General features: G+C 40.5%; 2 protein-coding genes across 2 annotated transcripts; one reads left to right on the top strand and one right to left on the bottom strand.

Annotated features, from left to right (window-relative positions):
• Window positions 1-225: 225 nt before the first annotated feature.
• On the bottom strand, window positions 226-20,730 carry LOC139416640 (NEDD8-activating enzyme E1 catalytic subunit-like). The gene is made up of 17 exons (XM_071165559.1): window positions 20,489-20,730; window positions 20,358-20,396; window positions 13,099-13,210; window positions 12,923-13,003; window positions 9,154-9,236; window positions 8,907-8,987; window positions 8,724-8,767; window positions 7,250-7,314; window positions 5,256-5,411; window positions 4,974-5,076; window positions 2,285-2,398; window positions 1,998-2,051; window positions 1,868-1,904; window positions 1,684-1,765; window positions 1,409-1,509; window positions 1,151-1,269; window positions 226-1,058 (listed from the first exon to the last, which is right to left on the bottom strand). Exons 1-17 carry the CDS (start codon window positions 20,506-20,508, stop codon window positions 970-972), a joined length of 1,380 nt encoding a protein of 459 aa, XP_071021660.1. The 5' UTR covers window positions 20,509-20,730; the 3' UTR covers window positions 226-969.
• A 163-nt stretch (window positions 20,731-20,893) lies between these two features.
• Window positions 20,894-25,928, top strand: LOC139416639 (PRA1 family protein 3-like). The gene is made up of 3 exons (XM_071165558.1): window positions 20,894-21,133; window positions 22,048-22,265; window positions 24,797-25,928. The coding sequence occupies exons 1-3, from the start codon at window positions 20,955-20,957 to the stop codon at window positions 24,973-24,975; spliced, it is 576 nt and encodes a 191-aa protein (XP_071021659.1). The 5' UTR covers window positions 20,894-20,954; the 3' UTR covers window positions 24,976-25,928.
• Window positions 25,929-27,279: the final 1,351 nt, after the last annotated feature.

Genomic DNA, 27,279 nt, shown 5'->3' with positions numbered 1-27,279 from the left:
TTGGGATGAGTTGGACCGCAGCGTGAAGGAAAAGCAGCCAAGAAGTGCTCAGCATATGTTGGAACTCCTTCAAGACTGTTGGAAAAGCATTCCATGTGAAGCTGGTTGCAAAGCTGTCATCAAGGCAAAGGATGGCTACTTTGAAGAACCTAAAATATATTTTGATGTGTTTTAACACTTTTGGTTGTTTTTTTTTTACTACATGATTCCATGTGTGTTATTTCATAGTTTTGATTTCTTTACTGTTATTCTACAATGTAGAAAAAATAAATAATAATAAACAAACAAAAACCCTAGAATGAGTAGGTGTGTCCAAACTTTTGACTGGTACCCTATATAAACTACTGCTCTTTTGAGTGAGGGAAAGAAGACAGACATTTGGAGCAAACATTTAGGAGTAAAACATTAAGAAACATTTTCACAGACTGATTCCACATATAGTGATATAGAAGGTTGATGGCCATCAGCTACCTCCCACAATGGGCCAATACACAGAGAAAATGATCTTATATACATTATCAGACTAAAATATATTAAAACCATGCCACGCTGTATCACTTGCTACTTTCTCCCCAAAGGTTGTCAAATGTCGACAGATTCTGCATTTAAAAAAGGTCCAATGCAGTCGTTTTTTATCTCAATATCAAATTATTTCTGGGTAACAATTAAGTAAGTACCTTACTGTGATTTTAATTGAAAACAATGGTAAAAAAGAAACAAAACTAGCTGTTATTGGCAGAGGTTTGGAACTTTCTGTTATTGGTCTATTAACACCGCCCGGTAATGTCGCCAGGCAGGCCAAAACTCCACCCATGCAAAATTACCTGAAATTTCAGGCGTTCTTTTCAAACAACGCTTACACTAAAAGGGTATTATCATCATTTTCACAATTTCACAGAATTATTCCAACCTCAGTGTGGAAAAATAGATAAAACATAAGAAAATCACATTTATGACTGCACTAGCCCTTTAAGAGGTGAGTTTCAACTTGAAGAGGACAGTCTGAGGTGTGGTGACATCCGCCACTGCTAGTTCCTGTCCATCGGACAATCCCAGTTCTGCAACAACACAACATTACATTTACAAGATGGCCGAAATAAACACATAGCTTTATATGATCTACCACACACACGCAATGCACGCATCTTACCTTTCAAGGTTTTGCAAAGGTTTGGTCTAGTTCTTTCTTCAATTGAAGCTATAGTCTGTAAATACAGTGTCTTATTTTTCCCGTCCAGGGTTGCTGTGATGGCTGGGGATTTCATTTGTCTGGAAAACAATAACTTTTTAAAGTTAACAATGACAACTTCACATTTACACTTCAGTAACCATAAAAAACAGCCTCTTCTGTGTGAAGACCTGGCAGACATCAATATCAGTCGATCTGGTTACTAGGAGATGTACTCACAGGGAGGCGTTCTCTGTCAAGTACTCCAGGACCTCCTGTAGCTTGGCAGAGGGTGGGAACTGTAGATCCTGGGGCACCTGGCTACAAGCTGAGCAGTTCACCTGTCAGACCAAACAAGAGCATGAAGGCACAAGTAGCCTGAAACCACACCATACCCTTATAGCCTTGTGTGTCAATAGCACCGTCAGTTACATTAATACAGTTCTCCTAAATAAAATGGGCAAATATATATCCATTAAGGACTCTCATCTGGTTACATCAAAAACACGACTAACCTTTCGCTCTGCCTCAAAGGTGTAGGTGTACAGTCCGTCCACAATATTAAATACCAGATAATTATTCAGTGGAATATAAGTGCTGCAAAGTCAGAGAAAGGTAATATGAATGATACCTAGTATGGAATTGACCTACTCTCCAGTGAGTCCATCATGTGAAAAAGGGATGAGTCATGGTACTAACCTTGAAGCTATTTTAAAAACTTCAGTGGAGCAGGCAGCTGCAAAGCAACACAAACGGTGAAATATATGTTACACTTTACTTTAGGATTCTTCAAGATAAAACCCAATGACAGTCATTAAGGGTTTCCTACCAGCTATTAAAGCATTAGTTGACGCCACAGCAGGGATGATCCTTTTCACGACACCTGAGGCAAAACCATGTCAAAATAAATCTTTAACTCCACTGTTCAGATTTCAGCAACCAATACTTGTACTTGTTGGTGTCAATACAACTTAAATTAAAAAACATTTTTAAATTCTAATTGAAAATGGAATTGATAGCAAATTGTTTGTCCTATACAGAATGTATGGCTGAAAGCTGGTAAAACATGAGTTTTATCATCTCCAGGACAGGGTGTTACAGTGTGGTTCTCCTCACCTTGTGTGAGTCTGTATGTGACTCCTGTGATGCTGTAGTCAACAGCTCTCTCCTGGGCCCTCTGGAACACCCAATGGATGTGCTCAGGGTTATCCCCATCCAAACCAACACCATCTGAGGGACAGACAAGAGCCGGACTGTCATTAGCTGCCATTATCTGTTAGAAATGGGTATTATGTTGATCTTTATGATAGTGTTATGAAGGAATTATGACCACCAAATGGCACATTGTGCAATACCAGTTTGGGGAGGGGTGGGTGGGAGAGGTTGAGGGTAGCTGAAGGCTGGGACTAAAAACAAACAAAAAGATAACTAAATGTAAAACATACTGTCCAGCAAATGTACATAGCATGTATAAGCTGTATTGTTGTCCATTAATTTACTCTAATTAGGTAGGTTTATGGGAAAATAACAATATAACAAATATATATTTAGTTTACTCCAATGAGGTAGGGTTATAGATATATACACACACACACACACAAGTCACTTAGAAATGTCCTTGTTTTTGAAAGAAAATCTCATTTTTGTTGTCCATTTAAATAACATTAAATTGATCAGAAATACAGTGTAGACATTGTTAATGTTGTGAATGTATTGTAGCTGGAAACGGCTGTTTTTTTGATGGAATATCTACATAGGCGTACAGAGGCCCATTATCAGCTTCATTAAATAGTACCCTCAAAACACCAGTCTCAACGTCAACAGTGAAGAGAAGACTCCGGGATGCTGGCCTTCTAGGCAGAGTTCCTCTGTCTAGTGTCTGTGTTCTTTTGCCCATCTTAATTTTTTATTGGCCAGTCTGAAATATGGCTTTTGTTTTTGCAACTCTGCCTAGAAGGCCAGAATCGCGGAGTCGCCTCTTCACTGTTGACATTGAGACTGATGTTTTACGGGTGGGTGGGTGTGAGACTGATGTTTTACGGGTGGGTGGGTATGTATGTATGTATGTATGTATGTATGTATGTGTGTACACACACACAAAATATAATTATAAACTGTGTAATTTGAGCCCTGAATGCTGATTCGCTGACAGCCGTGATATATCAGTATACCACGGGTATGACAAAACATTTATTTTTACTGCTCTAATTACGTTGGTAACCAGGTTATATTAGCAATAAGGCACCTCAGGTGTTTGTGGTATATGGCCAACATACCACGGCTAAGGGCTGTATCCAGGCACTCTGCGTTGCGCACATGAACAGAGCTTAGCCATGGTATATTGGCCATATACCACACCCCCTTGTGCCTTATTACTTAAACGCAACATGCAACAATTAATGATTTTACTGAGTTACAGTTCATATAAGGAAATCAGTCAATTAAAACACATGAATTAGGACCTAATCTATGGTTAAGGGCCTAAGGGGGCATCCCACTAGGGAGCCAGGACCACCCAATCAGAATTAGTGTTTCCCCACATAAGGGCTTTATTACAGAAGGAAATACTCCTCAGTTTCATCAGCTATCTGGGTGGCTGGTCTCAGACAATCCCGCAGGTGAAGAAGCCAGACGAGGTCATGGAATGGTTACACGTGGTCAGCGGTTGTGAGAAATGAACAAGAAATTCTCTGGCAACAGCTCTGGTGGACATTCCTGCAGTCAGCATGCCAATTGCACACTCCCTCAAAACTTGAAACATGTGGCATTGTGTCGTGTGACAAAACTGAACATTTTAAAGTGGCCTTTTATTGTCCCCCAGCACAAGGTACACCTGTGTAATGATCATGCTGTTTAATCAGCTTCTTGAGATATTATCTTGGCAAAGGAGAAATGCTCACTAACAGGGATGTAACTACATTTGTGCACAGAATTTGAGAGAAATAAGCTTTTTGTGCATATGGATAATTTCTGGGATCTTTTATTTGTTCAGTATATATGGGGGATTGGAAATGATGGTAGAAGCCACAATATATCTGCCATATTAAAGCTGATCTACTCCCTTGGAAAAAAAAAATAATAATTCCTGGCTGTTACTGCTCTTTCCTAAAGCAATCAGCAAGGGCAGAAACGGCCAAAAAACAATGTTGTATTGCAAACTGTCCCGTCAGATAGTCATATTACAGGGTGTCTCGAGTGGCACAGTGGTCTAAGGCACTGCATCACAGTGCTAGCTGTGCCACTACAGATTCTGGGATCGAGTCCAGCCGGCCATGACGTCGCAGCCGGCCTGTGACCGGGAGACCCATAAGGCGGAGCATAATTGGCCCAGCATCGTCCGGGTTAGGGGAGTGTTTGGCCGGCAGGGATGTCCTTGTCCCATCGCGCAGTAGCGACTCCTGTGGCGGGTTGTGCGCAGTGCACGCTGACACAATTGCCAGGTGTATGATGTTTCCTCCAACACATTGGTGCGGCTGGCTTCCGGGTAAACTGGGCATTGTGTCAAGAGGCTGGGTTGTGTTCTCAGCCTTCGCCTCTCCCGAGTTCGTACGGGAGTTGCAGCGATGAGACAAGACTGTAACTACCAATTGGATACCACGAAATTGGGGCGATAAAAGGGTCAAAAAGAAAAAAGATTTGACTACCTATTATATCAGCTGTGGAGGTATTATGACTATGACAATCTTTATGATAGTGTTATGGAGGAATTATAACGGGCGATACAGCATAATTATTTTCTGACCTTTTTGATTGCAATCAAGAGGTAATGTGACAATGAATAGAGTAGTGTTATTCATGGTTGTACCTCCAAAAGGCTTGTCTTTGGGCCACTGTAGCATTCTGACATATTCAACGCAGTGCTCTGGCAACCGCGGCATAGACGCAATGGTGCACATGGGGAAATTAATCTATGGACCAAAAGAATACATCAAATTAGGCTATACAACACACATACACACAAGTTAATTTTGTGTCACTGATAACAGAAAATGGCTGCAGAACACAAATCACTGTCCAACTTAACATAGAAGTGGGCTACTGAAGTAGTACACAAAAAAATTGGCAGGTCTGAGAGAACTTGGAGCACCTGTGGTGGATAGAGCTCCAGGGTGCAGTCGATGCATGCGGTCATGCCAGGCAGAATGACCCGAGCATTGCCTTTGAAACCCTCCGTCCCACCGTCAATGAGGGGAATGATGGAACTGGGGTCCAGAACACCATACTCATAACTCAGGAGAGATATCTGTAAATGGGGTCTTCAATTAGTTAGAACTGACATTTTACATACAGGGATTTTTCTGCCATTGAAATCCTTGGGCGGGCTCCCTAAGCGTTTTTTCGGGACGCCTAAATCTAAACATTTTTTTTTATTAATATATTAAAATCTGGATGGAAAAACACTGAACTTAAATGAATAAAACCAGATATAAATCGGGTCTAAAAGATAAATGGACCTACAGTAGAGGTCGACCGATTAGGATTTATCAACGCCGATACCGATTATTGGAGGACCAAAAAAGCCGATACCGATTAAAATCGGCCAATTTTTTAAATTTATTTGTAATAATGACAATTACAACAATACTGAAGGAACACTTATTTTAACTTAATATAATACATCAATAAAATCAATTTAGCCTCAAATAAATAATGAAACATGTTCAATTTGGTTTAAATAATGTAAAAACAAAGTGATGGAGAAATTAAAAGTGCAATATTTGCCATGTAAGAAAGCTAACGTTTAAGTTCCTTGCTCAGAACATGAGGACATATGAAAGCTGGTGGTTCCTTTTAACATGAGTCTTCAATATTCCCAGGTAAGAAGTTTTAGGTTGTAGTTATTATAGGACTATTTCTCTCTATACCATTTGTATTACATTAACCTTTGACTATTGGATGTTCTTATACGCACTTTAGTATTGCCAGTGTAACAGTATAGCTTCCGTCCCTCTCCTCGCTCCTCCCTGGGCTTGAACCAGGAACACATCGACAACAGCCACCCTCGAAGCAGCGTTACCCATGCAGAGCAAGGGAAACAACCACGCCAAGGCTCAGAGTGAGTGATTGACGTTTGAAACATAATTAGCGCGCTATAACTAGCCAGCCATTTCACTTCGGTTACACCAGCCTCATCTCGGGAGTTGATATGTTTGAAGTCATGAACAGCGCAATGATTGACGCACAACGAAGAGCTGCTGGCAAAACGCACGAAAGTGCTGTTTGAATGAATGTTTACGCGCCTGATTCTGCCTACCACCACTCAGTCAGATACTTAGATATTTGTATGCTCAGTCAGATTATACGCAACACATGACACGCTAGATAATATCTAGTAATATGATCAACTATGTGTAGTTAACTAATGATTATGATTGATTGTTTTTTACAAGATACGTTTAATGCTAGCTAGCAACTTACCTTGGCTTACTGCATTTGCGTAAAAGGTGGTCTCCTTGTGGACTGCAACGAGAGAGAGGCAGGTCGTTATTGCGTTAGACTAGTTAACTGTAAGGTTGCAAGATTGGATCCCCCGAGCTGACAATGTGAAAATCTGTCGTTCTGCCCCTGAACGAGGCAGTTAACCCACCGTTTCTAGGCCGTCATTGAAAATAAGAATGTGTTCTTAACTGACTTGCCTAGTTAAATAAAAGATTCAATAAAGATGTAAAAAAAAATAAAAAATATCGGTGTCCAAAAATACAGATTCCCGATTGTTATGAAAACTTGAATTTGGCCCTAATTAAAATTGGCCATTCCGATTAATCGGTCGACCTCTAACCCACAGTATATATTCTGTTATCACCAAAATAAAATCTTGACAGTCAGCAAAATATGTAGAATTGCAGAAATTTGCATTAAAACAATTTCTCTCAGCTCCATGGAGAAATTTGAAGAATTGCAGGAAATGTGCTTACACCGCAAAGCTGGGGACCTCTAAAAAAATGTCTCAAATCCAGCTGTGCCGACCGTGCCCATTGCCACGCCACCTGCCATGCCAACCCCTAAACCCCTTTTAAATCCAGAAAAAACCCTGACATATACACACAGTCCAAATAGCATATTGTTTATATTAAGACATACCAGCATGCCATTCATCCAACGCCTGGCGATGATGGAATCTAATCCACAAACAATAATATGGAATTCTACAAATTTGAGAAGAAAATGTGTGTCAGAGCCATTATTTTACAGTGTCTTCAGAAAGCATTCAGACCCCTTGCCTTTTCCACATTTTGTTATGTTACAACCTTATTCTAAAATTGATTAAATGGTTTGTTTTTTTCATCAATCTACACACAATACCACATAATGACAAAGCAAAAACAATTTGTAAAAAAGTTATTCAAAATAAAAAACTGAAATATCACAATAACATAAGTATTCAGACCCATTACTCAGTACCTTTGGCAGCGATTACAGCCTCAAGTCTTCTTGGGTATGACGTTACAAGCTTGGCACACCTGTATTTTTCAAGCTCTGTCATGTTGGGTGGGGAGCGTCGCTGCACAGCCATTTTCAGGTCTCTCCGGAGATGTTTGATCGAAGTCCAGGCTGGGCCACTCAAGAACATTCAGAGACTTGTCCTGAAGCAACTCCTGCGTTGACTTGGCTGCGTGCTTAGTATCATAGTCCTGTTAGAAGGTAAACCTTCGCCCCAATCAGAGGTCCTGAGGGCTCTCAAAAAGGTTTTGGTTTCATCAGACCAGAGAATCTTGTTTATCTTGGTCTGAGAGTCTTTAGGTGCCTTTTGGCAAACTCCAAGCAGGCTGTCATGTGCCTTTTACGTCTGGCTACTATACCAGAAAAAGCCTGATTGATGGAGTGCTGCAGACATGGTTGTCCTTCTGGAAGGTTCTCCCATCTCCACAGAGGAACTCTGGAGCTCCTTCAGAGTGACCATCGGGTTCTTGGTCACCTTCCTGAGCAAGGCCCTTCTCCCCCAATTGCTCAGTTTGGCCGGGAGGCCAGCTCTAGGACAGGTCTTGGTGGTTCCAAACTTCTTCCATTTAAGAATGAATGCACTGTGTTCTTTGGGACCTTCAATCCTGCAGAGATGTTTTTGTGTCCTTCCCCAGATCTGTGCATTGACACAATCCTATCTCGGAGCACTACAGACAAGTACTTCGACCTCATGGCTTGGTTTTTACTCTGACATGCAATGTTAAGTGCCTTTTCAAATCATGTCCAATCAATTGAATTTACCACAGTTGTACCCCAATCAAGTTGTAGAAACATCTACATCTCAAGGATGATCAATGGCAACAGGATGTAGCTGAGCTCAATTTTGAGTCTCATAGCAAAGCGTCTGACTACTATTTAAACAAGGTATTTCCGTTTATTAATTTTGCAAACATTTCTAAAAAACAGTTTTCACTTTGTCATTATGAAGTATTGTGTGTAGATTGAGGGAAAGTATTTATTGAATCAATTTTAGAATAGGGCTGTAAAGTAACAAAATGTTGAAAAGGTAAAGGGGTCTGAATACTTTCCGAATGCACCGTAGGTACAAAAGATTTTTAGAAAACTCCATAATGTACACAAAGTTTGCACTTACGTCTGTAGAAAGATTCATCAAAGTCTTGGATTTTGTTGAAATGTCTGAGCAGGATACTATTTAAGAAAAATAAATGATAGAAGATACTTCTACAAATGTTCACATGCTCAAGCTTTGTAATGCAATCATTTGTATGGGGTAATCCTACATGCCGGTATTCATCACGTCAGTTGCAAAGGACACGGGACGACTTGACATCCAGGGACGCGACCATTGACAAAGTCAGCAGCCACATCTGCTTTTGGCCGTCCAACATCTTTGGTCCTAAACAGGGTATACAGACGAGATGTGTGTGTTTAACAGTAAACTCTTAAGACTCTTTCATTCAGTAGATTTTTTTCTATCAACTGTGAACACACTAAGGTTGGTATCCATCATAAAGTAATAGATTAATGGACATAGGAGAAGGTGGGAAAATGGCAAGCCAAACCTGAAAAGGAACTGCCTGTTGAGATTGGAGATATCAATGGTATCCATGTCAACAACATGAATGTGACGAAAACCTGACAGGGCCTAGAACAAGGCAAAACCAAACATTAAAGTGGAACTGACAGCATTTAGCAACATGAAATTGTATTCATATACACCCCCAGGAATAATATGAGGCCTTTTACTTTTTTCTGACAAGCTATGATTATTTTCATAAATGCATAGAATGTTTGGGAATGACGTATAGTAAGGGACATGTGAGAATTCAATAGCAATATAGAGTGGGAAAGCCGCCGTGCTTTTGGACAATTAATAGACACTGCAGTCAATAAAACCTAATAAAATCATGTCTTGTCCAGACCATTCTATAGCCAATCAGAGCTACTGTAGGTCTATTTTCAAATAAGCCATTTGCCACATGGGCCTGCCATTATTCACTTTGAACTGGACGGTGTGTTAACAGGCAGTAGATCATTAGAAAGCATTTGCCAAAAATCCATCTGAATAGATTTCTGCAAATACGTAAAAACCACAGGAGTCCTCTTAACATTTGAGAACTTGACAGTCCTATTGATCAAATAACAATGAAAAGGTAGACTCTCTCCCTCCCTATGCACATCAACAACTAATGCTAGGCAGAGCGAGGAATATTAACGTTAGATAAACATTCTCAAACTTTTTCAGCAATTTGCCCGTCAAAATTGCACTGATAAACGATGGGGAATAGTAGCCTGCTCGTCCTTCTGCAGCTTACCTGCTAATGCATGCTTGTCACAACCCATGTTTTGAAAACTGAATAGGAACTTCCCTGCCTACCCGCTCATTTGATCAATGCCAAATACATTTGATCACAACTAAGAGATATAGTAACTGTGGATAACAGTCGTTCAAGTTCAGCATAGCGAGCTAGCAAAGCAATTCACATTTCTTGCTAGCTAACCAAATGACAGCTGCATCTCTAGCTGTAGCCACACGATCAGGGGAAAAAGTCGGTCACTGACACACTCGTTCAATGACATGATATCCTCCTAGCAGCTAGCTAGCTAACTAACGTTGGGCCCTGTGTTTTTAGCTTGCTAAATAAATACGCTAGCCCAAGGGTGTCAAACTCAATCAGTGCACGGGACATTTTGAAATAAACTACGAATTTGCGGGTCAGATATAGCCTACTTATTTTTACAACAAATAAAAAAAACGTTAAACTGGGACGCAAACGGGCCATTGTTTTATCAGAAAAAAATGTCCCTTTATAAAATGTCCACTTATGTACATAGAATACTGTATACAGAATTGTTACATATTAAAACAAAAAAATATAAATCATATTTGTACAGCCTTTGCTGCTATGCATAATATGCTGCGACCCTAATCAAAAAAGTACTTAACTCTAAATAACAAAAACGTAGCAATAAATAGTAACATTTAAACTTAAAACATGTTTTTCATTTTTTTTGCACTGCATGGATCACGGGTGCAGTTGAATACAGCATTGCTGTATGGTGACATACACATGTATTGTAGTCAGTAGCCAACCTAGCCTACTGCGATTATTGTGGATAGTCACGGCAATATAATAGTTTGTTTAAAAAGTTGACATGCTTTGCAAGAAGAATGATTTCCCTAATTATCCTGTTTACATGGACACATCTGAAATCAGGCTACTGATGGAACTTTCGATAAATACAGAAATCCGCAAATAAAAAGTAACGTTCTACCACAGTGACAATGTTATTTTTGCGAATATTTCTTGATTCTGATTTTGGACATATACCTTTTGTATGTAAAAACTATTACGTTTTTCAGAGCTCACTTCACTCGTGCATAAGATTGAGCTGGCACATGCGCAAATCAAATACAACGCTGGAACGCCGATTATGCTGTTTACATGTTTTAGTAATTAGAAAGATTGCTTAGAAAACCAGTTGTTAATCGGCATATGCTTACTTCGATTATGACTTTACACTGATTAAGGCAAGCAGAGTTAGGTGTTTACTAATGCCATACTCTGCCTTCTGCCAGAATCGGGTTAATATCAAATTACTAGTGTACATGTAAACGTACTCACTGTCAAGCCTTAAAAACCAAAGCCAGACTGCAACATTTTAGTAGCCTACCTAGCTAGGCATGTCTGTCTGTAAACTTTCCCATCCGCTATGCGCTGTAAACAAGCAAGCGCATCAGGCTGTAATTTCATAAAGTAGATTATTCAATTTGACTCATTTATATTCGCTTGTGTTTGACACGTGCGCTAGCCAATTTGCCACGTTATGACTGACTTTTGATCATTGCCCTTGATAGTTTGATTGTATTGACATTCCAAGCCTTAGTTACAGTCGTCCATTTTGTCAAAATATTGAGCCATTTAAACTGAAACAGTGCATCCAATGGGTGGAGGCAGCAAAAAATGGGCCAGAACATCTGATTTACAAACTGATAGCAATATTTTTTGGACTACCAGGAAATGTATTTGTGAATTATATTAATAATGCATTGAACTCCTTCCATATACAGTTGAAGTCAGAAGTTTACATACACTTAGGTTGGAGTCATTAGAACCTGTTTTTTTTTTACTACACAAATTTCTTGTTAACAAACTATAGTTTTGGCAAGTCGGTTAGGATATCTACTTTGTGCAAGTAATTTTTCCAACAATTGTTTACAGACAGATTATTTAACTTGTAATTGACTGTGTCCCAATTCCAGTGGGTCAGAAGTTTACATACACTAAGTTGACTGTGCCTTTAAACAGCTTCGAAAAATCCAAGAAGCTTCTGATAGGCTAATTGAAATCATTTGGAGTCAATTGGAGGTGTACTCAGTGCCTCTTTGCTTGACATCATGGGAAAATCAAAAGAAGTCAGCCAAGACCTCAGAAAAAAATGTGTAGACCTCCACAAGTCTGGTTCATCCTTGGGAGCAATTTCTAAATGCCTGAAGGTACCACGTTCCTCTGTACAAACAATAGTATGCAAGTATAAACACCATGGGACCACGGAGCCGTCATACCGCTCAGGAAGGAGACGCGTTCTTTCTCCTAGAGATGAACGTACTTTCGTGCGAAAATTGCAAATCAATCCCAGAACAACAGCAAAGGACCTTGTTAAGATGCTGGAGGATTCAGGTACAAAAGTATCTATACCCACAGTAAAACGAGTCCTATATCGGCATAACTTGAAAGGCCGCTCAGCAAGGAAGAAGCCACTGCTCCAAAACCGCCATAAAAAAAGCCAGACTACGGTTTGCAACTGCACATGGGGACAAATATCGTACTTTTTGGAGAAATGTCCTCTGGTCTGATGAAACAAAAATAACTGTTTGGCCATAAAGACCATTGTTATGTTTGGAGGAAGAAAGGGGAGGCTTGCAAGCCGAAGAACACCATCTCAACCATGAAGCACGGGGGTGGCAGCTTCATGTTGTGGGGACTCTTTGCTGCAGGAGGAACTGGTGCACTTCAGGAAATAGATGTCAGGAATTGTGAAAAACTGAGTTTAAATGTATTTGGCTAAGGTGAATGTAAACTTCCGATTTCAACTGTATTCTGCCAACAATGTGTTATTATAAGTCATGGAATTTTGATTCAAATCTAACCTATTTTTTAAAAACTTCTTATTAAGTTGGTTTTGAAGCATAAACTGGGAATGTCATATGCAAAGTAGTCCAAACGCTGTCGGTTCCACTTTAAGATACCTCTTGATGTGCAGAAACAGACAAAGAAACAAAAGGCTTGCATGCATTTGCACCTGGATGCTGGACATAAACTCTCATACCAGATTTTTGAGCAGCTCACACCCAGGTCCTCCAGCTCCAATGACCAGGATCTTGCATGTCTCCAATAAGAACCCAAGGGACTGAGAGCATAAAAGAGTTGGTTTGGTGAATGATTATCTCTATCCCCTAAATAAAGGAAATGTTATTAGTTATCTATTTGTTATTTCTTCCTTACCTCAATGCTTGGCTCAAAGTCAGGATGAGTGAATGGGCCGGCTCTCTCAAGGAACTTCTTCACATGGTTCCATCGGCCATCCCAGTCTCTACTGTCTCCATCTACAGCCATTCTGCACACAGAGAACACACGGTGCTCTTCTGCACATATCAATGAGAAATCATTCAAACCTTTACAAGTTTGATGAGTCAAAATGAGATAGCTAGATAGGTAGACACAGGTCTGTGTACATTAACATCATGATGATTTCCCTAGTATAACTAGCTAGCTAGTACCTAATCAATTTTTCGATTATCATGTGTGAAAATTCAGGCTGCAGATTTCATCATTGGCAGCAGATGTTGCTGCTGCTAACTAGCTAATGGAAACTAGCTGGCTACCATAATAGCTCTCCAAAACTATAGGTGGCATTCTGCATTATCCCTACTACAGTTCTCAGCGGTTAGCGTTTCCCATGACTGGCTCATGTGAACTACAATCCCAACGCTGTTTTAAAAGGTGTACTAAGCAGAATTTGCTCCTCCATTTCCTGGTTGCTAAAATTCTAATATTATCAGTTTGTGTGACAAACAAAGCAAGCATAGTGTAGAGAATAATTATACCATCTAAACTGCTGTGAAATACACTGCTCAAAAAAAATAAAGAGAACACTTAAACAACACAATGTAACTCCAAGTCAATCACACTTCTGTGAAATCAAACTGTCCACTTAGGAAGCAACACTGATTGACAATACATTTCACATGCTGTTGTGCAAATGGAATAGACAACAGGTGGAAATTATAGGCAATTAGCAAGACACCCCCAATAAAGGAGTGGTTCTGCAGGTGATAACCACAGACCACTTCTCAGTTCCTATGCTTCCTGGCTGATGTTTTGGTCACTTTTGAATGCTGGCGGTGCTTTCACTCTAGTGGTAGCATGAGACGGAGTCTACAACCCAAGTGGCTCAGGTAGTGCAGCTCATCCAGGATGCACATCAATGTGAGCTGTGGCAAGAAGGTTTGCTGTGTCTGTCAGCGTAGTGTCCAGAGCATGGAGGCGCTGCCAGGAGACAGGCCAGTACATCAGGAGACGTGGAGGAGGCCGTAGGAGGGCAACAACCCAGCAGCAGGACAGCTACCTCTGCCTTTGTGCAAGGAGGAGCAGGAGGAGCACTGCCAGAGCCCTGCAAAATGACCTCCAGCAGGCCACAAATGTGCATGTGTCTGCTCAAACGGTCAGAAACAGACTCCATGAGGGTGGTATGAGGGCCCGACCTCCACAGGTGGGGGTTGTGCTTACAGCCCAACACCGTGCAGGACGTTTGGCATTTGCCAGAGAACACCAAGATTGGCAAATTCGCCACTGGCGCCCTGTGCTCTTCACAGATGAAATCAGGTTCACACTGAGCACATGTGACAGACGTGACAGTCTGGAGACGCCGTGGAGAACGTTCTGCTGCCTGCAACATCCTCCAGCATGACCGGTTTGGCGGTGGGTCAGTCATGGTGTGGGGTGGCATTTCATTGGGGGGGGCACAGCCCTCCATGTGCTTGCCAGAGGTAGCCTGACTGCCATTAGGTACTGAGATGAGATCCTCAGACCCCTTGTGAGACCATATGCTGGTGCGGTTGGACCTGGGTTCCTCCTAATGCAAGACAATGCTAGACCTCATGTGGCTGGAGTGTGTTAGCAGTTCCTGCAAGAGGAAGGCATTGATGCTATGGACTGGCCCGCCCGTTCCCCAGACCTGAATCCAATTGAGCACATCTGGGACATCATATCTCGCTCCATCCACCAACGCCACGTTGCACCACAGACTGTCCAGGAGTTGGCGGATGCTTTAGTCCAGGTCTGGGAGGAGATCCCTCAGGAGACCATCCGTCACCTCATCAGGAGCATGTCCAGGCATTGTAGGGAGGTCATACAGGCACGTGGAGGCCACACACACTACTGAGCCTCATTTTGACTTGTTTTAAGGACATTACATCAAAGTTGGGTCAGCCTGTAGTGTGGTTTTCCACTTTAATTTTGAGTGTGAATCCAAATCCAGACCTCCATGGGTTGATAAATTTGATTTCCATTTATAATTTGTGTGATTTTGTTGTCAGCACATTCAACTATGTAAAGAAAAAACTATTTAATAAGAATATGTCATTCATTCAGATCTAGGATGTGTTATTTTAGTGTTCCCTTTATTTTTTTTGAGCAGTGTATATTTCCATAATCAAAAATATTCAGGTTTCATACAAACAGTGGCAAGTCAAATTCAAGGACTTTTAAGTACTTTGAGATTGCTAGAGTCAGACTGAAATATCAGCGACTCTTTAACAGCTGTACAATCATTCTCAGAGAGTCAGGAGGGTGGTTTGGGGGGATGTCTATTGACACGGAAGGAGTCGAGGGATTTCAAAAAAATTCCTGCAGTCTCTCTGACACTTGCCACTTTAGGTCTGGGCTGAGGTAGTTCATTTCATGTCTCAGCCTATGTCGTGGGCGGAGTTTCCCATTGGACAGAGTGGTGAATGAAAGTGCTGCTAACCAGGTAAATCCGAGGGAGCAGGTGAACATAACGAGCATTTATGGGGGGTGATAAGGAACATATATAAGTCTAGGCAACCGTACCACCTGACATGATAACGCCTTACTAACGTCTGCGTGACACCTGCATCGCATGTTAATGAAAGACAATGTGCATAGTTTATATTTATATTAATTAAATCTCAACCATAAATGTTAGAAATGTACAATTTTCCCCGTGCAAGCAGACATTCCGACATAGCCACCTTGAACTATAGTGTAGCCTACGGCTTGTGTATTTCCTGTTATCGCTAATGGCCTAGAAATTATGATGCCCAATCTATAGATATTCTGTCTTTCCCTCAACAACTCATGGCATGGTATGATATCTTATCTCGCTGTATACAGATCTAAATGTTGTTAGCCAATCACAGACTGTGTTGTTACCAGTTCCACATGAGACAACCAATAAGAGTTGTGTCCACGGCTTTCAGGAGTTCATAGTTGCTATTCAGACTCCTTGGGATGTCCCTTCAGTCGAATAGAGCAGTTCATAGACTTTCCCAGAGGGGCTTTGCTAATCTGGATCCTTGGGATGACAATACCTCTATCAAGTATAAATGTTAATTGGTTAAGTTTAGTGTTAACTTAGGGTTCAGGGTAAGGACGTCCCAAGGAATCCAGATAGCAGTGACCGTTCATAGAGTGAGACTGGCACAGTATTTGAGAGCTAAGCGGCAACACAGACTTTAATTAATTTGTTTTTTTACAATTGGCAGAAGCGATTTGAATGACTGCCTGAGACAGTTTCCTTATTAGAGATGATACAAATAATTACCAAGATGTCCTTGATCCAACTGAGCAGGATGTAGGCTATATTTAAGTTGTGATATCGTTAGGAAATATTTAGGTCTACTGTGTTAAGGCAAATGTGGTCTATTTGAAAATAAGTATTTTTTGCTGATAATGTACTGTTGAAAGCACATAGGCAATATTATTTACTGTGTCGATAGCGTAGTAGGTTATTGTACAATAACGTAATTGTATGTGCTAGCATTATTTATTTAATGGATTCATTTAATTGTAAATGAGATAATTACTTTTCACTGAAGAAGGGAAACGAGATACAACATGCAACAACGATCAAAGACCTAAAATCATGCCTGACAATATCACAACGGTATCCTAACAGGTTGTAGAATAGGCTACTGCTTTATCCACACTAATGTAAATGTACACTACCGTTCAAAAGTTTGGGGTCACAGAAATGTCCTTGTTTTTGAAAGAAAAGCAATTTTTGTGCCCATTAAAATAACATCAAATTGATCAAAAATACAGTGTAGACATTGTTAATGTTATAAATTACTATTGGAAACGGATGATTTTTGTATGGAATATCTACATACGCGTACAGAGGCCCAGTACCAGCAACCATCACTCCTGTGTTCCAATGGCACGTTGTGTTCGCTAATCCAAGTTTATCATTATAAAAAAGGCTAATTGATCATTCGAAAACCCTTTTTCAATTATGTTAGCACAGCAGAAAATTTTGTGCTGATTAAAGAAGCAATAAAACTGACCTTTAGACGGGTTGAGTATCTGGAGCATCAGCATTTGTGGGTTCGATTACAGGCACAAAATGGCCAGAAACAAATAACTTTCTTCTGAAACTTGTCAGGCTATTCTTGTTCTGAGAAATGAAGGCTATTCCATGCGAGAAATTGCCAAGAAACTGAAGATCTGTCACAACACTGTACTACTCCCTTCACAGAACAGCACAAATTGGCTCTAACCAGAATAGAAAGAGGAGTGGGAGGCCCAGGTGCACAACTGAGCAAGAGGACAAGTACAATAGAGCGTCTAGTTTGAGAAACAGACACCTCACAAGTCCTCAACTGGCAGCTTCATTAAATAGTACTTGCAAAACACCAGTCTCAACATCAACAGTGAAGAGGTGACTCCAGGATGCTCACCTCTTCTTTACTGTTGACATTGAGACAATCTGAAGGTAATTATCTTTGCACACAACACAGCAGTGTCCAGGTCTCCACATTATTCACTCTATCACCTGCTATATGGAGGGAAGCCGCAGCAGTTAACTGATGTAAACAATACAATTGTATATAACATTATTGCACATACTGTAGTATACTTTTTTTGATTCACGTTTTTCTTTTGCTGTTTTTGTATAATGCACTTTGAGGTCAGTGATACTCCACCTGATGTGGTGGAAGTTGTCGAACCAAATTCAAACTCCTTCAAAGACCACCTTCAGGCACAGACTGAGAAGGATGTGGAGGTTTTTGACCAGGTAAAAATTGTCCACTGTTCATTTATTTTCTGGCCTTCCAAGAGATATATAAGAGATGTATTTGTAATAATATTAAATATAATTGCATTTATTTCTATTATCAATAAAGGTGAGACTGAACATGGACAGAGCGCATGAGAAAAAGGGGAACCACCTGAGAAGATCAAGGGAACCAAGTGCTTTGACATCTGGGCAAATTACTTGGCTTGGAAGAAGGCGAGACCCGGGAGAGCTTGGTGCTCTTTCGCTCCTAGCTGGGGTCAACATCCATTAAGAGGAAATATAAAAAATCTCATAACTATTTGCATTTTCAGCCTCATGGTGGGCGACATCGCCGTGCTGTTTAGCAGTACCAACACTGGCCCAGGGGTTTCTCCAAATAATCAATCTCAAGGCTAACCACTGGGTCATGTTAAATAACCACCACTTCCAGATAGGTACTGTTAAGGTGTTAAGGTGTATGACTCCAGTGGTCATGACACCACCCTGGAGTTTCTCTCACAACTCATCTCTCTACCTTTCCCAAGGACCATCCCTTCCCAACCCCACTGACATCAACAATTAGAAAGGTATCCTTTATTTTCTGTCTGCCGTTAACATTAATCCATGTCTAATCAAACATTTAAAGTAAATAATTAAATAACTATTTTTACATACCTGAATCATTCAACCTGTGTGTTTGCTTGTTTATGTCTGTCTCCTACCCTGTTCCCTTTACTCTGCTCCTGTTCTCCAGGACCTAGGGGTTCTGCCCAACACCCAGACATGGATCCACCTGATGTCCTCCATTACCAACCACCCTCCAACTTTTGACGTATGACGTGGGGGAAAGTCAGGATCCTAGTCAGGCTTTTGTTTGTCAATTCCATATTAAATATAGGTCTTCATGTGTATCAAATCCATAGGCAATTGTGGGCTAAATATATGACAAAGAGCTTAAATATTCAGGCTTCATCATGATCTGTGATCAAAACAGGCTGGGGTATTTACGGTTCCTTTTAGTAAGGATATGCGTAAGAACGCAACTGCCTGATTCAATGGGATTCTCCTGAATAATAAATGTTATCTGTTCAATCAAATGTATGTATAAATCCCTTCTCACATCAGCTGATGTCATAAAGTGCTGTACAGAAACCCAGCCTAAAATCTCAAACAGCAAGCAATGCAGGTGTAGATGCACAGTGGCTAGGAAAAACTCCCTAGAAAAAGGCCAGAACCTAGGAAGAAACCTAGAGAGGAACCAGGCTATGAGGGGTGGCCAGTCCTCGTCTGGCTGATCATGATGCTGTTTAGTATAGCTAAATTGCTATACTAAACAGAGACTTCAACTAACACGTAACACATGTAGACGTTAAGTTGTTTGTGGTAAAATCATTCATAACAAACTTACATGCAAACTGACACATGACTTGTCAGCGACACGTTACGCAATGTGAACACTACGTCCACATGACGTGTACGTGTCGTGAACTCGTCGGAGGTTTGACGCCTTAGAAACAAACTTGTCTCCATTGACAGTATATGTTAATTCATGGCGCTAGGAAGACGTTAGGTGACTTGGTGAGAGGTATCAGTAGCTTCATGAGGCTTAATTCTGGCATGTATCACACCCCATAAGTATACATGAATCTACTCGTTAGCACAGGTAGGCGCGATTAGAACTCAGATCAAGAAGCCTTTGAGTGTTGACCAATGCTGGGAACCCAATAATAAGTGTGTACACGATAATTAACTAAATTAAAAATGTGCGTAACGTCGTTTATCCTCCACTACATCCCTGGTTGGGTCTGGCAAAACCCCATTCATAAACGTCAATATCCTGCCAGACTATTTTATAAATATAAACAGGCGCTGTAACATAGAGACCTGGCCATGTGTGTACTCTAACCCTATAAACAGGTGTGTATCAATTTAACCTTTTGTTTTCTGAAAATGATTTCTCACTGATATGAAAGATAAGGTCATTATGCTTCCAAAATCGTACGACAAGCGTTGCGTGTTAATGTTCAGAGCGAGCGTCGGCCTCTTAACAAAACTCCCGCATACAGAATACGCCTTCGTCTAAAGTTGACTCTTATGTGTAATGCTCCAGGCTGGTAAACTAGATAAGTTACCTATCGGTTAGCCGATTTTCATCTGTGTGGAACTGAGAGTCATGATCAAGGGCTAGCTAACGTTACCATAACTAACTGGTCTTTTTTGATATTGCAGAGCTAGAGCCTCTGGCCGAGGGTAGATTTGGTACACTTTGACTAGGCCTATTATTCCTAGCTAATATTTGCCTGGGCGTTATAGTAAACTCGCTAACTACTTGAATTGGGCCAATTTCCAAAACTGAAATTGTTGAATGAATGAATTTCCACACTCCATGCTAACAGGCTAGCTAACTAGTTGTGCAACTCAACTCAAACCTACTGCTGACAGTTTCAAGCATTTCGTCACTAACTTCTCAGTCAGCTCCTCTATTTTCCTTATTTTCTTCTCCCTAAAAATTAGAGAATAAAATAAGGTTCAATGCTTGTTTTACAGCAGCATATTTCTGTCAGCTACAATATCTATTTTGGTAACGTTACTTACGGCTCTTCAGCATCCGCCATACTTTCACGCTGCCATGTCCCCAGTGCCTGTACTGTATATTCACAAAAATCAAACCTGCGTTAGCATTATGTGCTCAAATTTTGCACACTGAGTTATAATGGTGCTTTCAAGACTCGAGGTCAAATCATCACGTCAGTGATATTCAGGTCGGAGCTATAGAAAGATGCTCAAGATTCCGAGTTGGATGACCGTTAAAACGATATTTCGTTTTTTCCGAGTTTGTTAATGCTTGGAAGTCGGAGATTTCTGAGTTCCCATTTTTTTTAAACGCGGCATAAGGTGAAGCCATAGACTGTTAAAAAAAAATAGGGTGAAGCGCAACGTAATTTTGATTCACATCAACATTACTGCGCTTGTCCTACTCTCGCGAGAAGCTGAACTGCTAAGAACGAGAACTGGTTTGATCAGCTGATCAGTCAAAATACTCGCGCAGTGAAACTCAGAGATGGCGAGTATGGAGCTTGCACCACTTAGACCATGGGATGACTTCTTCCCAGGAGCTGATCGATTTGCAAAACCCGACTTCGGAGATTTAGCTAAATGGAACAACAGGGTGATCAGCAACTTGTTATACTATCAGACCAATTATTTCGCCGTGGCCATAGTGGTTTTCCTGATCGTGGGGTAAGTCATCATGACAGCGCGAGCTTCCTAGCATTATCTACCCAGCTGCTATAGCTAGCTAGATAACTAGTTTATTAGATTAGCCTGCATCAGATCCACGCGACAGTCGTGGGCATTTATTCATAGCAATGCGCAGTCCCTATATACCTTTTCATATTACAGCAACGACAAAATAAGAGATCCAGTCATGTCATGGAATTGGAATGGAGTCTGGCATTAGCTACTGTAGTTGGCCTGCTAAAAACAAATGTCATTGCACCACCTTTCCTGAATCAGCTGCCAGCAACTGTGTGACATTTTTTTGAATCATGGGAGCCATGATGAACATAGTAATTACAAGGTAGTGTAGGCCTTAGGCTAATAGTAACCAATTTCTTTATAGTCTAATTTTCATTTGAGTACTTGAGTACCTTTTTTCTCTTTTGACATTAACTTAAATGGTACTCAAAATATAAAAAGGTACTCATGTACGAAACTGAACTCAGTCAAATTTGACAGCGATGAGTTTCCTGTCACATTTCTTTTCTATTAATAGTCTCTTGAGTCGACCAGACAATGACAACACGTGGATGCTGCAAGTTGTCCCAGCTGTTGGGTCCTTATCTCAGCCACACACTGATCCATGTCAAAGTATGCTATTAATACAATTGATAAGATACCTGAGGAACAGCTTTGTATGCGTCCTAATTACTAAATTGCAGCTACAGTAGCTTGAAAGTTATATTATTTTAGAAAATGGCTCAGATAAAAACAAATAAATAATGTAAAGGTGTTCATCTTATTCCAGCCACCAGGTTGTGCTCATCATTACATGTATTTTGTTTTAGAGCCCCAATTGTTGTTTTGCATTGCCATGTATAGCGTTTGAGTGGATTTAGAGGTTGTGTAATCTGTGTTTCCCTTCTGTTGTGTAGGTTTCTGAACCCTCTTGGCATGTTTCTGGGCGGTGCGGTGGTCTCTCTGGTCTTCATGTGCTCGGTGTGGGCAGGAGAGAACAAGAATTTCATCAAGAACTTCAAGAAGAAGAACCCCACTTTGTTTGTCATCGCTGTTATGGGAACGAGCTACTTTCTGCTGTCGCTGTGTGGTGGAGTGATGGTCTTCATTTTCGGAATTACTTTTCCCTTGCTGTGTGAGTCTCAAAAATTCTACACTCATAGGACCAGCTTTTTGGACACAGATTAAGAGCTTTGTACAAGACTAGGCTTTATCTGTGTCTGGGAATTCAGCCCATAGGGTCAGAATCCTGATAATCACACAATGCACAAGTATGCACACAGTAACTAGCATGTAGATTTATCCTAGCTTCCAGGCCTTTTCCAATGGTAACTCCATTGGAATATGGTGCAAACTAGGTACATATTGTATGCAAGATAATGTGATATAACCAAAGATTTTTGGTGTCCATTACTGGCTGTTACAGGAAAGACCCATACAAACTGCCACCATAGATTTTTCAACTAACCTGTCCTTGATGATACTTTCTTCATTTTCGATTTGGTCTAAGAAGTATCTTAGAAATGTCCGTTTCCAGTTGCAGGTGGTTCTACAAAAATCAACGGAACCCCCTCAAAAATATGAAATCCATGTTTTGTCCCTCACCATCTTAGCTGCCGCACATCTAGCACTTCCCAGCATCCTTGCAGGAACTATTCATTTCAATGCAACACGCCCACACACATGCAAGAGGCATATCTCATACAAAACATGGATTTAATATACACTGGACAAAAATATGAATGCAACAAGCATACTCATCAGATATGTCAACCATTGAGCATGCTTGGGATGCTCTGGATCCAAGTGTACGATAGCGTGTTCCAGTTCCCATCAATATTCAGCAACTTCGCTCAGCCATTGAAAAGAAGTGGGACAACATTCCACAGTCCACAATCAACAGCCTGATCAACTCTATGAGAAGGAAATGTGTCGCGCTGCATGAGGCAAATGGTCGCACCAGATTCACGCCCCTACTCTTTTTTTGTGTTTTTAAAGGTATTTGTGACGAACAGATTCATATCTGTATTCCCAGTTGTGAAATACATAGATGAGGACCATATGAATTTATTTCAATTGACTGATTTCCTTATATGAACTGTAACTCAGTAAAATCTTTTATATTGTTGCATTTATATTTTTGTCCAGTACAGATAAATGGGCAAAAAAAATTCCCATAGTGGGCCTTGTGTTCTAAAAAATATACTCCCCAAAAAATCATGAGTACTCGAATAATCAAAACATTAAACACCCATCCCTACTGTAAACAGACATTTCTAAGATCTTTTTTTCAGACTCGACAGCAAAGAAATTATTGCCAAGAAACATAAATACCTCTACTTTTATATCACATCAAAATGATTTCACAAATGCAAAATACACAGTTACTGTTTTAACAAACTCCGTTTTCTGTAAACAAGTGCTGTAACATGGAAATATGGCCATGTGGGAACCCTAACCCAATAAAGGTGTGTAGTAATTTAACCTTTTTTTTGTAAAAAGAAAATTCTTGCTGATATGAAAGATACATGCCGCGCAACGCAAGAGATGGGTGTTAATGTTTAGAGCAAGAGTCTGGGCTCTTAACATCAGTCCCCTGATCAGCAGATACTATCGTCAATAGATGCTAAAGCAGTTAGCGTCTATGAATTTATTTATTTTACCTTTATTTAACCAGGCAAGTCAATTAAGAACAAATTCTTATTTTCAATGATGGCCTAGGAGCAGTGGGTTAACTGCCTGTTCAGGGGCAGAACGACAGATTTGTACCTTGTCAGCTTGGGGGTTTGAACTTCCAACCTTCCGGTTACTAGTCCAACGCTCTAACCACCATTCATGGGGCGGCAGGCTACCCTGGGGTAGGTGCAAACATGGGGGATGAGTCCCAGAAGATGGAGCAAACAGATTGTTTTTTAAAAATGTTTTATTGAACCTTTATTTAACTACACTCTCTAATTGTATGGGTTCAATATGGAGAATGCATGTGACACTTTTGAAAAGAAATAGCCTAGACCAGTGTTTCCCACATTCCAGTCCTCGAGTACCCCAACCAGTACACATTTTAATTGTAGCCCTGGACGAGCACACCTTATTCAACTAATCATCAAGACCTCGTTAAGTTGAATCAGGTGAGTTTGTCCGGAGCTACAACAAAAGTGTATGGTGTTGGAGTAGACTGGAGTTGTGAAGTGCTGGTCTAGACAAACTGCTACATTCTGAAATACACATTACAGAACACAATGTTTAGGGCAATTGGTGGTTCTGAGAAAAGTACAGGCAACAACTAACATTGTGATGGAAAAACAGGAGGCAGTCAGTATGTAACACAGGCTATCCCAAGAGGGCTGTCCTGTGGCTGCCGATGTGGTTGCTATGTACTGTCTGTACTATAGACTCCACTACATTTACTGGCTTACATGATGCAGTCAGCATCTGGCGAGGGAAGTAAAGATGCCTCTCCTTAACCCGTTAGTCAATTGTTTTTCATAACATACCTGGAAAATAATTATCCTTCTCAGTTGAAGCTGCATAAGAGTAAGGCACACGTGTGCACTTTTACAACATGTTTCCAGCTGACAGAATGGGAACATGTTACCATGGGAATCTCCATTGAGGATAGCATATCCTGAATGGGTAGGAAACTAATCCTGCCTTTCTTCCCTATAGTGATCCTGGTTCATGCGTCTCTGAGGCTGCGCAACATGAAGAACAGACTGGAGAATAAGATGGAGGGAGTGGGCATGAAAAAGTCCCCGATGGGCATCATCCTCGATCTGCTAGACCAACAGGAGGAGAAGATCAACAAGATCCAGGACTTCCTGGAGTCAAAGCTAAACAAGGATTGAGGGGAGAGAGCCAAAATGGCACCCACAACCTCATTCTGATTAAATTCAACATGGTTTGTTTTTACCTTTAACATCAAAATCAAGTGTGTTGATTTGTACCCCATATAATATCAGTGTTGTCGCATTCCCCCTATTTATCATTCTCACTCCATTTGTTTTGTTATATTGAAACACCTTTGTACATTTTGTGTCACACAGTCCCTGATTTTCTTTGGAGCATTTCAGAAAGATTTGTACTGTCGTGTATGGATCAGATGTTGGGGGGAAGGCACATGGCACAATGAAATGAGGCATGAGCATTCCTGTGTATATTGTGTGTCCATTCAAATAAACACACAATACACATGTCATTATGTAATTGCGATATGTATCCAGGCACATTTGACTTTTGAGTGTACAATGTCAACAACAAAAAAAGCTGCATGCCAGAATGCAACTATTGCATGTTAAACCAATTGTGTTCAGTAGCGTAGCATTTTTAATTATCTTTTTTCATTTTTTAGGTCAAAGCATTTAATCAATCGGAACCAATTTATTTGCTACCTCAGAAGAATAATCATCGCTGTATTTTCTCTTAAGCTGAACTGGTGTCGCTGGGCTCCCCCTTATATTCACTGGACCAGTGACTGCTTATCGACAAGTAGCAATAATGTCCCTCTTGTTACTTCAGACCCTGTGGGTTGGGCTTGAGATGAACATTATCAGATCATAGTTATGCAATATGGGAAAATGAATGGCAAATGCAGCTTTATTAATTGAAGTAGTCATGTTGTATATGTTAAAGTTGTGCGTTCATGTATCACCAAATCTTCTGTACTTGTGTATTCAGCATAAAGCATGCAGAAAACAAATGTTTGCATTACAAAAAGGACAGGGTAAGGCACCAAAGTATTGATGGAAAAAATATTAGTGCAAGAATGTTACCTCTGTACTATTAAATATTACACACATTATGAATGTTTGGTGTATTTTTGTTGTGTATTTGAAAATGGGGATTCTGATTGTATTTTCCTGTATTTCCCAGATGTTTGGAGATTTTTTTTAGCCATATTAAAATGCCAATCCAATTTATCCAATTCCAGGGATCACCATTGGTAATTCATATAAAACGATTAAATAGATTTTAAGACGCTGTTCAGATCCCAGAATGAAAGGCCCAGTGCAGTCAAAAACATGATTTCCTGTGTTTTATACATAACCTCAGCAAAAAAAGAAACGTCCTCTCACTGTCAACTGTGTTTATTTTCAGCAAACTTAACATGTGTAAATATTTGTGTTTCAGGGATGCCCTCATGCCCTCCCCAACTGTTGCTTTCAGATCTCGCTATGCGTTTTGGATGGGATTCAGATCTGTACTCTTAGCTGGCCACTCCAGAACAGTCCAGCATCTCTTATTGAATCATTCCTGGGTGCTTTTTGACGTGTGTTTGGGGTTGTTGTCCTGCTGTGGGGTTGCTTTGCTGCCTCTGGTACTGGGGGCCTTGGATGTGTGCAAGACATCATGAAATCACCAGGCTATCAAGGTGTTTTGTAGTCCAATGTTCAACCCAGTGTCCAAAAACTGTGTTTCTGTTGAAGGTTGTGGGTCTTCCAGAAAAACAACGACCCAAAACACACATCAAAAGCACCCTGGAGTGGTTTAAGAAGAAACACTGGACTGTTCTGGGGTGGCCAGCGAAGAAACTAGATCTGAATGGCAGGATCTGAAAACAGCAGTTGGTGGAGGGAACCCGTCTAACATTGAAGAATTAGAACAGTTTGCTGCTGAAGAGTGGGACAAATTGCCAGTAGAAAGGTGCAGCAAGCTCATTGATGGCTACAAGAAGCATTTGTTGGCAGTTATCTTGGCCAAAGGCGGTGCAACCAAGTACTAGCTCCAGGGTGCCAATAATTGTGTCCATGCCATTTGTCTTTATTTTTTAAATTAAAATAAAAAACATTTTACAAAAATAAAATGGGTTCTGAAATGTTGAAAATCCAATAAGGTGTGGAGAGTTATTTTCAATTTCAACTTCGAAGAAATAGGGAATGACGCAACTGTAAGGTCATACAAATGTATGTTAATGAAGGAAAGATTGACATCTGAAACATTTTGTATGTACACTGATTTTTTATGTCAATACAGTTATTATTCCAGTCCCTGAACCACTGATCCACAGTGTTTTACACAGTAAAAGACTAAGGGCTGGATTCAATCCGTATCGCCAAAGTATCACGGAAGATCCACATTATAGCTCATTGAAATGTAGGGCTTGATTCAATCTGTATTGCTAAAGTGTTACAGATTGCGCAATCAAAATGTTA

The sequence above is a fragment of the Oncorhynchus clarkii genome, chromosome 9, assembly GCF_045791955.1.
Source record: "Oncorhynchus clarkii lewisi isolate Uvic-CL-2024 chromosome 9, UVic_Ocla_1.0, whole genome shotgun sequence".
Taxonomy (NCBI): domain Eukaryota; kingdom Metazoa; phylum Chordata; class Actinopteri; order Salmoniformes; family Salmonidae; genus Oncorhynchus; species Oncorhynchus clarkii.
Note: the sequence above shows the minus strand (reverse complement) of the source record. Positions and strands in the feature narration are given on the sequence as shown.

Bases quoted from the DNA above. Each gene is read 5' to 3' on its own strand.
- LOC139416639 (XM_071165558.1), top strand. From the start codon at position 20,955: ATGGCGAGTATGGAGCTTGCACCACTTAGACCATGGGATGACTTCTTC. The intron at 21,134-22,047 runs GTAAGTCATCAT...TCTGTTGTGTAG, and splicing joins GTGGTTTTCCTGATCGTGGG to GTTTCTGAACCCTCTTGGCA. The intron at 22,266-24,796 runs GTGAGTCTCAAA...TCTTCCCTATAG, and splicing joins AATTACTTTTCCCTTGCTGT to TGATCCTGGTTCATGCGTCT.
- LOC139416640 (XM_071165559.1), bottom strand. From the start codon at position 20,508: ATGGCGGATGCTGAAGAGCC. The intron at 13,004-13,098 runs GTAAGGAAGAAA...TTATGCTCTCAG, and splicing joins ACTTTGAGCCAAGCATTGAG to TCCCTTGGGTTCTTATTGGA. The intron at 1,905-1,997 runs GTAGGAAACCCT...GTTGCTTTGCAG, and splicing joins AACTAATGCTTTAATAGCTG to CTGCCTGCTCCACTGAAGTT.